At 47.3% G+C, this 14436-nt stretch overlaps 1 protein-coding gene across 1 annotated transcript; it reads right to left on the reverse strand.

Moving 5' to 3' along the window:
- Positions 1-191: 191 nt before the first annotated feature.
- LOC128086936 (transmembrane protein 178B-like) lies at positions 192-12573 on the reverse strand. The gene is made up of 4 exons (XM_052695991.1): positions 12092-12573; positions 4760-4873; positions 3493-3630; positions 192-1818 (listed from the first exon to the last, which is right to left on the reverse strand). The coding sequence occupies exons 1-4, from the start codon at positions 12468-12470 to the stop codon at positions 1574-1576; spliced, it is 876 nt and encodes a 291-aa protein (XP_052551951.1). The 5' UTR covers positions 12471-12573; the 3' UTR covers positions 192-1573.
- Positions 12574-14436: the final 1863 nt, after the last annotated feature.

A 14436-nucleotide genomic window follows, 5' to 3' on the forward strand; every position in this document is an offset into this window, starting at 1 on the left:
ATTTGTCAGAATCTTTAAAAAATTTTCAGCAAACACTTAGCTCTGCGATGGAGAGTGAACAGGACTCACACGAGTGATGTTTTAACTTTTTCTTTTAAGCTTAAACTTAATGTTGGAAGCTTTGACACCATGGGAGTGCACTGGTGAATCAGTCTGATAATCGGTAAGAAAGAATTCACAGTTACATCCACTGAGCAAGTCTTTCAGTAGTTTTAATGCCAGTTGAGAATTACAACTTCCATTTAAAAATTACACTTTTCATAAATACACTGACTTTAGCATTAAGTATCTTACATGCCACTGTATTGTATTTGAAATACAATGTAAACATCTCCAAATGCTGGCCATCTCATCCTTGCCTGTGCAGTTTTTGGACACTTGGGAGAGGGGCGGGGGATGTGAGGGAAGAAAGAATAGATGAATGAAAGAAAAATGCACCCAAAGTACTTTGGCGGGTGTTCCTGAGTTAGCCATAGTACTTGCACTGGTTCCAAGATCCCTGCTGCTCACTCTAGAGAGGGAACTTGTTCTTGCTGAGCTGTGCTCGGGGTGTTTGGCATTGTAAAGGGGTGAGTGGTGAAGTGAGCAGAAGCCACACGTTCCTGAGGAAAACACACTGCAGTTCCTTTGGACATGAATATTAGAGGGGGCTGTACATTCTGGGATACTAGCAGTACTGCTGTTTGAGCTCAGGGAGAATAACTCATCTCCTTTTACAGAACGGGAACTGTACCCACAAGTTACTTGGGTGAAGAAGGCTGATCCCAGCAGCTTTAACTTTATCATACTTTATCCTGGCCTCTACTAGGACAGTTATAGGCTGCATGTTACATGCATCTCTTCATTGAAACAAGGTGTTGTTTGTTAGCCAAATGAGTAACCTGACCTGTGCAAGAAGCTGAGGAAAAACTTACCTGCCTTTTCCTAAAGCCAGGAAGAGATTTTTCAGTCTTGCTGCTCAGTTACAGCAGGCTCCTTTTGGAAACAGCTTTAGTGGTGAGTAAAAACTGATACTACAGCATAGAATATCACAGATTTCTGCTTTAGATGAATTAATACTAATGATGGGCTAATTCTTTGGCCTAAACCTCGGCTTTAGATCACGGTTCTTTTGGGAAATAAGGGCCTGAGCCAACACTGGACCAGTCTGTTGCAAAAGTGTTCAAGCCAACTTCACATAGCTTCTCTTCCTAATTTGGGTCTGTGTTACACAGACCTGCAGCAATAGAGTTGGTGCGTAAACATCCCTTACAACTGGACAGTAACAGGACCATGGAGGTACAGTTCAAAAAACAACACAAAAGAAAACACAGCCTTGGACTTAATCCCTTGTAAACAGAAGAAAAACAAAACAGAACTGTCCCCCCTTAAACCGTCAATGAGCAAATCGGCAATAATTCAAACCTGGAGTTACTTTGAATATCCGTGGCTGGAGTCTGTAGCAGCAGCCCCCAGGCCGGTATTTCCACAGCTATGGCACCTCTCCTCACACCGACACGCCGCCTCTTCTGGTGTTAACCCACAGCTCTGCCCAGGCTGCGCTTTCCAGAGTCTCTCCTCGCCCCCGCTGAGGTCACACAGCCCCGTTCTCTTGTCTGGGTTTTTGTACGGATGCCCGCGAAGTGTTGAGGGACGGGGCCAAAGTGCAGAGGAACCCAGCCAGCAGGGTGAGGCCCAGGCCTCCCCAGGCACAGAACATGGACCAGCCATAGCCGTGACTGATGTCCTCCGGCAGCCCGTAGACGTAGCGAGGGTAGCGTGACAACTCAAAATTGATCCCAGCTACGCACGTGCAGAGAGAGATGATGCAACAGGTACCTGCAGGAGAAAAGCAAGAGGGTTCTACAGTGCCCTCAGATTAATTACTCTGATTGTTTTGGGGTTTTTTTCACTAGTTCCCCTCCTCCAGCCCAGGTATTTCAAAAGCTGCACATTTTCAAAAATAAAAGTTACACCTTTTCCCTTCCAGCCTGTCGCTTTTAAAAGGCGGAAAAAGAAATGAAAAAGAATGGCAAATACATCTGACTAGAGCATATCTCACACACCAAATAATCAATACTGTCTTAGCTCCCTCTGTTACTGCCTAAATCTCAGTCATTTGTAGTTTGTTATGCAACAGATCTCCAAAGGCTCTATGTCCCATGATGAATGTCTCCTGTGGAAAATAAGCAGCTAAAAACCAGTTCTGCAATGCTCACTCGCTGCTTGCTTTCCTCTGGGAACTTCCACCTGCTGCCAGCTGTGGTGCCAGGGGCTTTTATTAATCGCTTCTCCATTGCTAAGTTTCAGAATACCAGAGAGGGTCACAGACTCAATGGTACTGCCTTGTGCTTTTTCATCAAAGTTTTGCTACAGCATTAACTAACTGCAGTGTGTTATCTCTGTGAAACCATAGGAAGGTTAAAGGCAACTTCTAGAGACAGGACAGCTGAGGCAGGGCTGAAGTTCTTCAGAATGCTTTTTAGTCACTAAGAACCTTGTCTAATTATCTTATTAACGGGAAAAAAAATCACATCTTTTATGGAGTTATGCTTAAAGTACTTTCATACTGACCTTGCCTAAGTACAGCTGATCCAGGCTGACGTCTACTCTGCAAAGCATCCACATTAACAAAAATGATCCCGTCAAACTGAGACAGTAATAGACCCAAGGCTAGGGTGATTTTTTGTCCCTGGCTCTGGGTCTAAATACTAATGACATCTTATTGCTGACAGCATGCCCATCACAGCAAAGCTTAAGTGCAGAAGCATTCAGAGGGTTCCCAGTCTACCCATTCCACTTTGTTCCGTCACTGCTGTGCATTAAAACATGCAGCTAAGCAACATGTAGAAATGATCAAGGACAGCACAAGGCTAACTTCAGCCTTACTGGCTTCACACCACAGCAGCAAGCTGGCTTCCTGTGTATCTCCCCACAACACTTCTGGAGAAGATTCAGCAGGGGAAGATTCCCCATTTGCAACGTGGCAACTACTATCACAACTGTTTGGTTAATGGACAGAAACAATCTTAGGCCATTGTGTTCCTCACTTGCCTCCGTTACAGATGCTGACACCTGACCTCTTCAGTAGCAGCTCTGCCTTTCAATTAAGAAAAAGATGAGCAGCTTCTGAGAAGTTGCCTATTTATTACTTGCAATTTAAGAATCTGTATCCTTGCAACATCTCAATAGCTTTTTGGTGCATTTCTTGCTGCTGTGCTCCTTTCAAGTAAAGAAACAAACTCTCCGTGTTTTTCACCTGGGCAAGCAAAAGTACAGATGTTGTTACTAAAAGAAGTGAGCATCTTTGAGCAGCAGAAAGGTGCTGTACCTGTTTTGTTTTTAAGATTCCCTAGAGAAATCTATGAACCGAGTTGTCTGACAGAAGCAGCAAGCTGTATGCAGAGCAGGCAAGAGGACTGTGGGCACACACCAGCTTTCCAGAGCAGAAAGCTCATGTGCACATACAGCAGGGTCCTGCCAGGTGCCAGAAGACAAGCAAAAGGCTCTCACCTCCCATTAGGAAGAGCAGTCCAGCCACGTACTGCATGAGCTCCTGCTGTTTGCAGCACCCCAGCACACCGATGATCCACCCAAACAGGATGATGGAGACTGCCATGCCAATGAAGCCAGCTGTCATCCTCCGAAGATCTAAGACAAAACAGAAAAGCAAGAATAAAATGAAGATGGTGGCACCCAAACAGGACTTGCTCTTGCTAACATTTTTACTTGCATGCATGTGCTCCTCCTGTAGCTTCCTTGATAGGCATCTTGCACAGTATACTGAAACTACAGGTGCTCAACCAGCCAGCCTCCCTTCAGCTGGGCACCATGCAACTTGATGGCATTCCTTTGCTGACCAAGAGCAATTCTAGTAAACACATGCAGTGCAGCCAAATAGTACTGGACAGAAGGGGCACATTATGAACTCTGCAATGATTTGCAAACGTTGGCACTGCAAGAACTGGTGTGCATGTGGTTTTTATGCATTTTGGGGTGAGTGCTGAAAATAGAATTAAAAGAAAACACTGAAAATAAGAGGGCAGGTGGCGTGAGGTGAAGACAGGAATGATGGGAAGACGAGCAGACAGAAGATCAATACAATATGAAGGGAAGAATTACAGTAACAAGTTCTTAAAAAAAAAATGCCAATACAAACGGCACTCATCCATAACACAAGGGCTGTTTTTGTCCCCTCCTAGTTCTGTCTATAGATTCCCTCAGCACTGCAGCTCACATAACTAAGGCCATAAAGAATTATGGGAGCCACTGCAACCAAAGAAATACATGGAAATACAGGAATAGGAAAGCCCGACTAAATCACGGTCATCAACAGGCTACAGGTCAGTCATCTGTGTGGAAAGGACCCAGGCACGAGGCAGCCTGTGGGTTGGGACAAACAGAGCTGTTCCCTAAAAGAGAGTTCCCTTGTGTCAGAGAGCTGTGCCAGATCACCTGTGCGCATGCAGAAGAACCACAAGCTCTTTACAGGTTATATGGTGCCACAGTGCCTTGGCTTCAAGCCAGCTAGAAACAGTCTAACCTCAAGAGATCCAGAATACAATTTTGTCTAACGACACACTGCGGTTTGGTATTCCTGAATTCCCCTGCATAAACCCTTCCACATCTTAAGGCCCCTTCAAATTATACTCTCGTCTGCTTTCTCATTCTCACTAATAAGTTAGGGACCAGTGACAGATACCTGGTTTAAACACCTCACATGGTAAGACATTTAAGGCAACGCGTCACCCAGCCTCGTAGTCTGCTTTGGGTTACTTACGGAGAGCATGCCACTCATCCTGCCGGATGGTGTTGGTGATGTTGATGGGTAAGTTGCGTGGCAGAGAGCTGGAGGTGTAGTGATACTTTACAGCAGTGCAGCGCTGAATAACTCCTGTAAAAGAGAAATCAGTGTAAAAAAGAGCAAAAGCCTCATGCCTCGAGCTTGCTGCTGAGGTGGCTGGCCCAGCAGAGCTCATGTAGGGGAGTACCAGAACAAATGCCATCAAAAAAAGAACAGCTTACTTCTAAGTCTTTGGGGACCTGGAGCAGAGGAAGTCCTGCTACAAAGAACAATTGGAAAAGGGGAACCCAGATAACACAGGCAGGCTGCAGGAAGAAAAGCCTGAGCATGAACAGTAATTATAGCCACCAGAGGACCCATTAGCTTCCTAGGGGAACTGGTATGACATCTTTGGGATAGCTGGGGAGTCAAGAACATGTCAGAATACCAACACGACTTTTCTGTCTCTTAAGAATACAGAGTTGAATCATTTTTTGAAATTTCTGAATAAAAGTTGGAAAGTGAACTGAGGGGGGGGGGAGTTTGAATTCACTCCAGTAGTCATTTGCTCTTCACTTTACCTCTACTGACCAGTAGCACCCTGTAGGCTTGTTGTCAATATAGCTTAAATAAAAGTGTATCCCTGCTACAAATATGGACCTGTATACACTCTCCTCTTGAAAGGGCTTTTTACTTCAGAAAACAACCCAAACCAGTGAAGATACTGGGGGTGTGAGGGAGGGAAAGAACAGCTAGAAAGGTAATAAAGCTGAAGAGTACAAAGAGCTCCCAAACAGTGGTTACAGGTCATCACCACCACTACTTGAATTCTGGAGCAGAAGAGCCATTCAGAAACAGCTGACCAACAAGCTGGTGGACAGTCACTAACGGGGAGCTGCAGTCTCCAAAGTTCACAGAAGATGCTAGAAAGCCCAAAAGAAGAAATTAGTTTTGAGTTGCTCCTTCAGCCATGGGAAGTAGGACTTTGTTCTTCAATACCAGTCACTGGGACAGCACCCAGCTATTCCTGCAGAGCCCTGTGAGGAGGAAGCTCCTGCTTCCCAAGAGTGGGAGTTACACACACACTGCCCACGCAACTCCAGTGATCAAGCTGAGCCTCCAGGTGGGAATGGGACCTGAATCCCCCCACGCTCACAGAACAGTGACATTTATTACTTCAAGCAGAACAAGCAGATATGTAAAGAACACACCCCAGAAAAGCCCAAAGCTAGATTTCCCAAAGCCTCTGAGCACCAATACATTGAAAGTAGGCTCCTCAGCTGTACTGCCACTGCCGGGTCTGCGTTCTTACAACAGCTTACATGTAGAACAAAGTAAGCCCTCTCCACTTTCTTACACAAATTTGCTTATTCAGAGGTTTTAAAATAACAATTCTTTTTGCCTCTGGTTTAAAAACTTTCTTCCTCCCTGTTCTCCAGAATTCAAAGTGCCGATCTTACAGATGTAGCACATAAGCCTATATTAAGCATGGCTGCAAAGTGAAGCGCTCACACATTGGAGAATCCCCAGGTTTACACTGCTCACAAAGCTCAGCTCTGACCTCTAATCTACAGGCTTAAAGACAGCTTTGGGTTCTGCCACTAGAAACCATTTTTCCTGTAAGATTCCCACTTCTCTGAGAGTGCAGAATGGTCCTGCCCAGGTGTGAGCCAGGTGGCCTCTCACTGGGGTCCCTTTTCCAACTTTTTCAGAGCTGACACATGTAGGTAAGAGTTAGGATCAGGTGAGCAGTGAGGGTGATCTCTCAGCTGAGCATAACCCACTTTCTCCCACAAAATTACTGCATGCATCCAGGCAATCCTCAGTAGCCAAATTTTGCATCTCCTGTGACTAATTCATACTTCCAGTTTGCTGAGTAAAGCTTAAGCCTAATTTGCAGAGACAATATGCACCCAGATGCACACAGGTACCCCACGGACTGCATTCAGTGCATTTTTCAATCTTGAAGTTATCGCAAACTCAAACATATTTCAAAGGTGTCCTTCAACATAAACCTTCATATACCTTAAATCAAAGGCTACCAGACAGGGACAGCATCCTGCTCTCCATTTCAGAAATCTCAGAAACCTGCCACCAAAGTAACTCTGCTTCTCTGTTTTTCCCCCTCTTCCCCTTTATTTATTTATTTTTTCTAGTAACAGACTGTCAGCACAATAAGAAAACCTGCCAAAATTGAAGTTTACCTTCAGGCAAGAGCTTGAATAGCATGGAGTACTGTGGTGATCAAGGGCAACAATTAAGGGGAACGTTGGGTTTTTTGGCACACAAATAAGTTGAAAATGCAGGACAGAAGGGAGCCGTGCTCAAGAGATTACATTATCATACTGCATATGCAGAAGAAAAAGGTTGCATGGCATCCTAATCCTAGCATTCCTTAGAGGCATTATAAGAACATTCTGAAAGTTGTACCTCTGTGCTATTTTCTTGATTAAAAAATAAATACAAGAAGCAACGAGCTGCTGACAGCTCCATGGCAGACAGTCATTCCTTTAACTCTTCCAGTTTCTCATCAGCTGGGAGGACTGGGAGCACAGACACCAGAACGACGCCATTTTCCCTTAAGGGCCTCGTTACTGCCACAAGCTGCTGTGATCCTGCACTTACACATCCTTTGGTTCTTACCTTCTCAGCTACATGAGGCTACTGAGGAGTTATTTCTGCCCAATACATGAGATGCACCAGTCCCATCCCAGGGCTTTTCCAGAACAAGCTACAAGGAGCTGTAAACCCTTTCAGATGATCAGTAGTGACCAAGAGTTCCTTCTATTTACTGTTGTTAAAATGCACAATGTTCAAGTGAACCCGCCAAGTAAAGCAAGGCACCCTATCAGAACAGAGCTTTCCTAACTAATCATTTGCTACTGCCATCATTTTGCAAACGATGTGTTTTTCATTTAATAGACAAGATGCTAAACAGCACCTAACAAATCCCCACAGGATCTCCCTCCCTACAAGTTCTCCAAGCAAAATGTTTTTGTTGCAGTTCCACGTGTGACCCACACACAGCACAGGCCATGCACACCAACACTCTGAACTCAGGTTCCATACTCACTGTTCCCCCTGCACATACCTGGCTTCCCTGCCACATGGCAGCTCCCTGGCTGTTATCTGCTAACCTCTATTTTCCCTTTGTCCACTATTTCTTCCTTCGTATTTTAAAGAAACACCCACACATTTCTCCCTTCCTAGATTTAAACACTTCCCACCTCCCAGTTTTGCTCTGTGTTTCTTTAACTCACAGAATGGGCAGGGTTGGAAGGGACCTCAAGGATCATCAAGCTCCAATCCCCCCTGCCACATGCAGGGCCACCAAATTCCCCATTTAATAGCAGACCAGGCTGCCCAGGGCCCCATCCACTCTGACCTTGAACACCTCCAGGGACGGGGCATCCACAACCTCTCTGGGCAGCACCTCACCTCTCATAGTAAAGAGACATCCAACCTAACATCCAACACATCCTGACATCCAACCTAAATCTTCCCTCCCTCAACTTAAAAGCACTTCCCCTTGTCCTGTAGTTATCTACCCTTTCAAAGAGTTGATTCCCCTCCTGTTTAGAGGCTCCCTTTAGGTAGGAAAGGTTGCAATTAGGTCACCCTGCAGCTTCTTTGCTTCTAGCCCTGTCCCTTCTTATTTTTTTTTTTTATTTTTTTATTTTTATTTTTTATTTTTTTTTCTGTTTCTAACTTCAGGGAAAAACAAGGCTCAGGCACGCAGTATCTGACCCTTTGGCACAGCCCATCTCCTTCACACATCTATTGAAAGTTGAAACGTGCAAAGACTGAAGGATCAGAATCCAAAGCTGGAAACTCTGTGCAGCAGTAACTCCTGCTTTTCCCCTTTAAAAATATAAAGCAAAGACAGACACATATATAAAAGTATACATGCCACTAAAATGCTTAAGTTTTAAACTTTCCATAGAGCTTGCTTTGCATTTCTGGCAGCACGTCAGTACTGGGCGACAAATCCATGGAGTTACCTAAATGGGTAAGGGCACTTATTAACTTATTAATGGATTTAAGTAATTTATTCCAGACTCAAGAGATACCTGGAAAAGAAACCTTATTCCAGAAATATTAGATAATGAAGAGTAGAAGCCTTCATCAGAATTACCACTGGACTCTCACAACATTGTTTATCCCTGCCACTAAAAGCCTACAAAAATCTCCAGTTCCAAGAATAGAAGGCAGCACCACACATCACCAGAGAGCGAGCTGCAGCATGACAGCTAATCAAAGAGAAAGTAGGACTGCAGAGGTGCAGAGCAGAGAGCTTCGGCTCACACTCGGGAGAAAAGCCCATTTGTTTGGAAGGCACAGATCCAGCAGCACTCCTGAACCAACAGCAGCAGCCACACCTGAGCACCAGCTGGAAAAGGCTGCTTAATAAGAGCTGCCTGAGAAAAGAAACGACAGCCAGAAGAAGGAAAGGCTGCCAGTGAAGCAGGTCAGGGGAAGGGATAAGAAGAATCTCATATCTATTTAAAGAACCGACTCATAAGAACTATTATTAATAATTTTCCCCCTATATGTGGATCTTTAAAGTAGCAACGCAGGCAAAGAATAGAAGGGAAGTGAGGTGTGCAGATAGAGGTGATGTCTATCATTAGCACAGCTGAAAAAAAAAAAAAAAAAAAAAAAAAAAGAAAGTAGAAGGAAAACCTTTTGCATTCAGAGCCCCCCCAGTCAAACACAGCAGACCTAAAGGCAGATCAGTGCCCTCACACCTGCAGAACGCCGCCCCTGCCCTTTCAGTCTGACTGCAGTGGAGTAGGGAAAATCCCTCAAAAGCAAAAGTACTGAGGACCAACCAAAATGGTATCCTTCCCATCCCTTCCCCTCCTTTCTTCATTCCAATGGGAGCTGGAAGCATTTGGTTTGCGGTGAAGCAGAAAAACATTTTACGTTACAGGGACAACTGGGAGAATGAAATTAATAAGCTGCCCTTTAGCAAAACGAGATCAACATGGAAATGAAAATGCTTAAAATTGATGGTAGGAAATTGAATAGAGGAAGCAGGTAATCACACAGCACAAGGACACGGGTATCCAACATTTTGGCTTGCCTGGGCCAGGTATATGTAGGCTGCTCCAAAAGTAATGCCTGCTGCTTACTTCATGGAAATGACAACAGATACAAGAAGCACGGTAACACTGTCTGATAGAGCAAGTTCTCAGCTACAAAACTCTATGTTTTTAAACATAGGCACCACTATTAGCTCAGCATTTCTGCCACCAATGAACAGAAGCCTGCATGCCACGCTCATAAAAATCCACACCAGCAGATGTGACCCACTGTTCCTGTACCACTACTGAAATGCACCACCCACTGCCTCCCTGTGCTTACATCTGCTGTTTGGTCTCCAGAAACGTTCAACAGCAAGCATCAGTGAATGTCAATGGGTGAAATGTCGTCCTCATGGAGGAATCCAATGACACATCTTTGCTTTATACGCACTTTCATGTCAGACTGCATTCTGTCAGACTGCCCCTCTGCTGCCAGCTGTCACACAGCAACAAAACGTAACAGAATACTGGCTGCAAGGTTCAACCTCTACTGCCATACCACCAACATGCATGTGTTGTGGCCCAATAAAATAAAATAGGAGGCATTACTTCTGGAGCAGCCCTCATAATATATATAAGTTAACTATGTTATATGTAAGTAACAAAACATTTTAATTTTTAATAAAAAAATATTAAAACCTAAATAAATAAATAAATAAATAAAGACAGCAACAGGACTGAACTGTAAAACTAGTGGGCTATTGCCTAGTTTTTGTGAAACAAACAAACACATCAGGCTAATCTGACTGCAGTAGCTGCAACTCCTAGGGAGTTTTCCAGGTTCTCAAAAAATACTTTTCATGAGATTTTATTCTTCCTGTGCTCTATCCTTGAAAACAGTTGTTTACAATTTGTATGTAATACCAAGGAGTGAGAACATGAATAGGACACGACTGTGAAGTGAGGGGTATTTCTCTCTGCTAAGGTATGGCCTACAGAAGTCCAGGAGAGAGGCATGATCACATTTTTGAGTTGAATATCTGAGTACAAATCTATACCTTCCATTTAAAATTTTTTTGTGGGTTGTGTATTTATACTGACTGAAAATAGAGTTATAAATACACAAAAAAAAATTGCTTTTTTTTTTTTTTGCAATCTTAAAACTAGTTCTCAAATTCCTTTCTCACAATGGAAAGCACAGCTACATACGTTTTGCTTTTCACAGGACTGTGAAAAGTCCTGTGCATCAAAATGCATAAAATTATCAGTCATGATTTCAGTTTCACATTGCACTGTGCCCCATGTCTTGCTTTCAGCCCAGACAGGATTAATAGTACAATGAAGTTTGCTTGGTTCTGAGTGACAGCTGCGTGCCCAGGGCCAGACCACTTAGCAGGGCAGAGCCACTGCCGTTTGGCACAGGGCAGAGGCTGGGCTGCATCGTGAGCTGTGCTGGGCTGCAGGCTGGACATGCCTGCAATAGGGTTTCTAGAAGTACCAGTCACCGCTGTGCACTGGAAAGAACTGACAATGACAAGCTGTGCTGCACAGTGCCGGTCTATTCCTCCTCTGCTGCACTGGGTTGGCGTCACAGTTGGAAGCCACTGAAGAACTGCTCATGTTTTCTTAAGATAGCATTTCCATTTTGTGCTTCAGTGGAGGCACTTCTCCCAACTCCTACTCTCCCTGTGCCAGCAGGTACCTGCTGGAACAGTACCTCCTGTTATTTGCCATTAATCACCTACAGCATTTCTTATCCTAAGCCTTATTTACAAATCATCTATTGACCTGTATCATCATACCATCCATCCCTGGAATTTCATTCACACACCACAAACCACCTGGCTTTGTGCTGTACCACACCAGCATTGGATTCACAGCTCTCCTTTCCATCAGCCCCGGAGCCCCGCATGACACAGACACGCACATCGGTCACAAGGGCAGCCTGCTCATCCCTCATCCTGCATCACTGCAGCCACACCAAGACCCCCACACCACAACACCTCCTTTTTCCCTTGCCACAAACGAGACCGTATGCTTCCCTGCACCGACGACAAGACAGGGTCAGGGTTAGGAGAACGCCGCTGCCCGAGCACCAGGCCCAGCAGAGGCCTACGGAAGGGGCTCCCGAGGCCGCGGTCCCACCCGGCACTGCAGCGCTTAGAGCGGACGAGGAGGCACAAAGCGGGCCGCAGCAGAGGGGCAGGGCCGCCCGGAGCCGCACCCGCACGGCGCCCATCCCGCGGCAGCGCTCAGCACCACGGACAGCACCTCTCCCGCTCCCCCTCCCCCCGCCCCGCACCTTTCCGGATGAGCTCCTCGCTGTCCGGCTCGTAGCCCGCGCGGTGGCAGCGCCTCCAGAGCCCCGAGACGGTGGAGTTGAAGCGGCGGCCGCAGTGCGAGTCCAGCGCGGCGGCGGCGGCGGCCGGGGCGGGGGCCGGGGGTCTGCCGGGGAGCAGAGCCCGCGGGGGCCGAGCGCGGAGCGGCAGGTGCGAGCCGGGCGCCGACATGGAACCGGGCGGGTCGCTGCGCTTGTGGCCGAAGCCGCGGCAGCGCTCGCGGTGCCGCCTCGCGTCCGTCTCGTACCAGGAGTCGGTGCCGATGGCCACGGCCAGCAGCGCCAGGGCGGCGGCGGCCAGGAGCAGCCCCGCGCCGCTCAGCGCCTGAGCCGCGGCCGCCATCTTACCGCGCCGGGGGCGGGCGCTTCATCCGCAGCGCGGCCGGGGGCCTCGCCCGCCGCGCCGCCCCGAAAAGGAATCGGGGCCGGAGCCGCTCGCTGGCGGCGGCGCGGTTCGGTGCGGGCTTCGAGAGCCGCGAGGGCGCGGCCGTCCGGGAGCTTCCGGCGGCCCGCCTGGGCGCTTCGCCTCACCTCGCCTCACAGCGGGGCGCGAGGCCGCGCGCGCAAGGCGACGGGCAACGGCCCGTGAGCGTGCAGCGCCCCGGGGAGGTGCGGGCGCGAGCGGCGGGGGAGGGGAGGGGGGAGGAGACCGGCACCGCAGGAGCACACGGCGTGCTTAGCGGGTGGCGAAACGCAAACCGGCGCCGCCGCCAGCCGGCATCTTCGTTATCGCCGCACGGAAAATAAAGTTCCAAGTGCCGAAAATCTTATTTCATGCGGCGAGAAGCAGACCGAAAGGGAAAGGCAGCGTTTCTCCAGCTGCACCTCTCAGCCCCCATTTTAGGGCATCACCTTGTCACATCGGGCCTGCAGCTACGGTTAGAGCACTTCACAGGAGTTCCCCCCCCGTCTCCTCGTTGCATTCCCGCGGCCCTGCACCCAGCTGACCGCACAACAGGGCTCCCAGGACCCCGCAGGCAGAGCTCGCTCCTCTCCCCGCAGCGCTGCGCCCACAGGAGCACGGGGCGACCCAACCCGCACAGCGCTGCCATCCGCCGCGCTGTAGCAGCTCGTTCTGGACGGATGGGATTACCATCCATGCGGCTGCACATTCGTGCCCCGAAGGCAGACAAAATGAAGGGAACTGATAGGGCTGCTCTCGGATTTTCTCACGCGTGCCAGCTAAATTACAAGCCTTCCACATCAAGAGTGAAAAATTACTTTCAGACATTCACTGCCTTTAAACAACGCAATCTTTCAACAGAGCTAGCCTGGAAAATACTCAGAATCCTTACAATATTCACATTCCCTAAATCCACAGCCCAATTATCATACTCACAGAACCGTTGGAGCTGGAAGGGACCTCCTGCCATCCACCAGTATCCCAAGTCCTTTTCAGCAGGGCTGTGCCATCTCCTTTTATGCCCCAGCTTGTACTGATTGCCACAACCCAGGTGCAAGACCTTGCAATTGGATTTGCTGAACTAACAAGGTACACCTGGGCCCCCTGCTCCAGCTTGCCGCTCCACACCAGTTCCTCAGGCTCTAAGTTTCAGAAGGGACTCCAGCAAAACCACACCAAGTTGCAATTGTTACTGCTGCAGTTATGTAAAAGCCACTCTGTGTGGAGGCACTATGCAGCTCTGCCTTCTGAGGGAGAAAGGATTGAGGAAGGAGCACACAGCACAGACCCACAACCAACCAAAGAAGGCAGCACGGTGAAGCCAGGGAGAGGAAAGCCCAGAAGCCCTCACAGCCAAAGCCCTCACACCACCAGGTCATGGCCTCCACCCACTTACTTGTGTTTACTTTCTTCCAACTCCCTGGTTATCATTCTCCTTCTTCGTAAAGAAGTCTTCAGCTGACAGTCACTTATTACCATTCAGTATGTATAGCCTGAAAACCTTTCAAATGAAGAGTGGGAGAGACATGCTTCGAACCTGTGTTTTTGAAGAGTAAAGAAAATCCCTTTATTCCTCTCCAGGTTCTTCCTACATATGGTGAATAAGTGTATTTGTCCCAGCTGGCAGGTAACCAGCTCTGTGTCAAGTGCTGAAGAACTTAACTACCAGGTAGGTAGTAGCTTTGTGAATTTTAGATGGAAAAAAAAGATAAAATAAAATCACTTTTATCACAAAAAAACAAAAAACAAAAAAACAAAAAACAAAAAAACAAAAAACAAAAAAACAAAAAACAAAACCAAACCAACCATATTTGCAGAACTCTCTGGATACTCAGTTACTATGCAAATTCTCCTCTCAAAGAGGAGTAACTCACCTGGTGGTTCCAGGGGACCGAGATTGGCAATC

The sequence above is a fragment of the Tympanuchus pallidicinctus genome, unplaced genomic scaffold (genome assembly GCF_026119805.1).
Source record: "Tympanuchus pallidicinctus isolate F22 unplaced genomic scaffold, pur_lepc_1.0 scaffold3, whole genome shotgun sequence".
Taxonomy (NCBI): domain Eukaryota; kingdom Metazoa; phylum Chordata; class Aves; order Galliformes; family Phasianidae; genus Tympanuchus; species Tympanuchus pallidicinctus.

What these genes read in the sequence shown, in the direction of transcription:
- LOC128086936 (XM_052695991.1), bottom strand. Translation starts at nt 12,470, where the DNA reads ATGGCGGCCGCGGCTCAGGCGCTGAGCGGCGCGGGGCTGCTCCTGGCC. An exon ending in CGAGGAGCTCATCCGGAAAG is followed by an intron (nt 4,874 to 12,091) that starts GTGCGGGGCGGG and finishes TCTCTTTTACAG; the next exon opens with GAGTTATTCAGCGCTGCACT. An exon ending in GGATGAGTGGCATGCTCTCC is followed by an intron (nt 3,631 to 4,759) that starts GTAAGTAACCCA and finishes GTTTTGTCTTAG; the next exon opens with ATCTTCGGAGGATGACAGCT.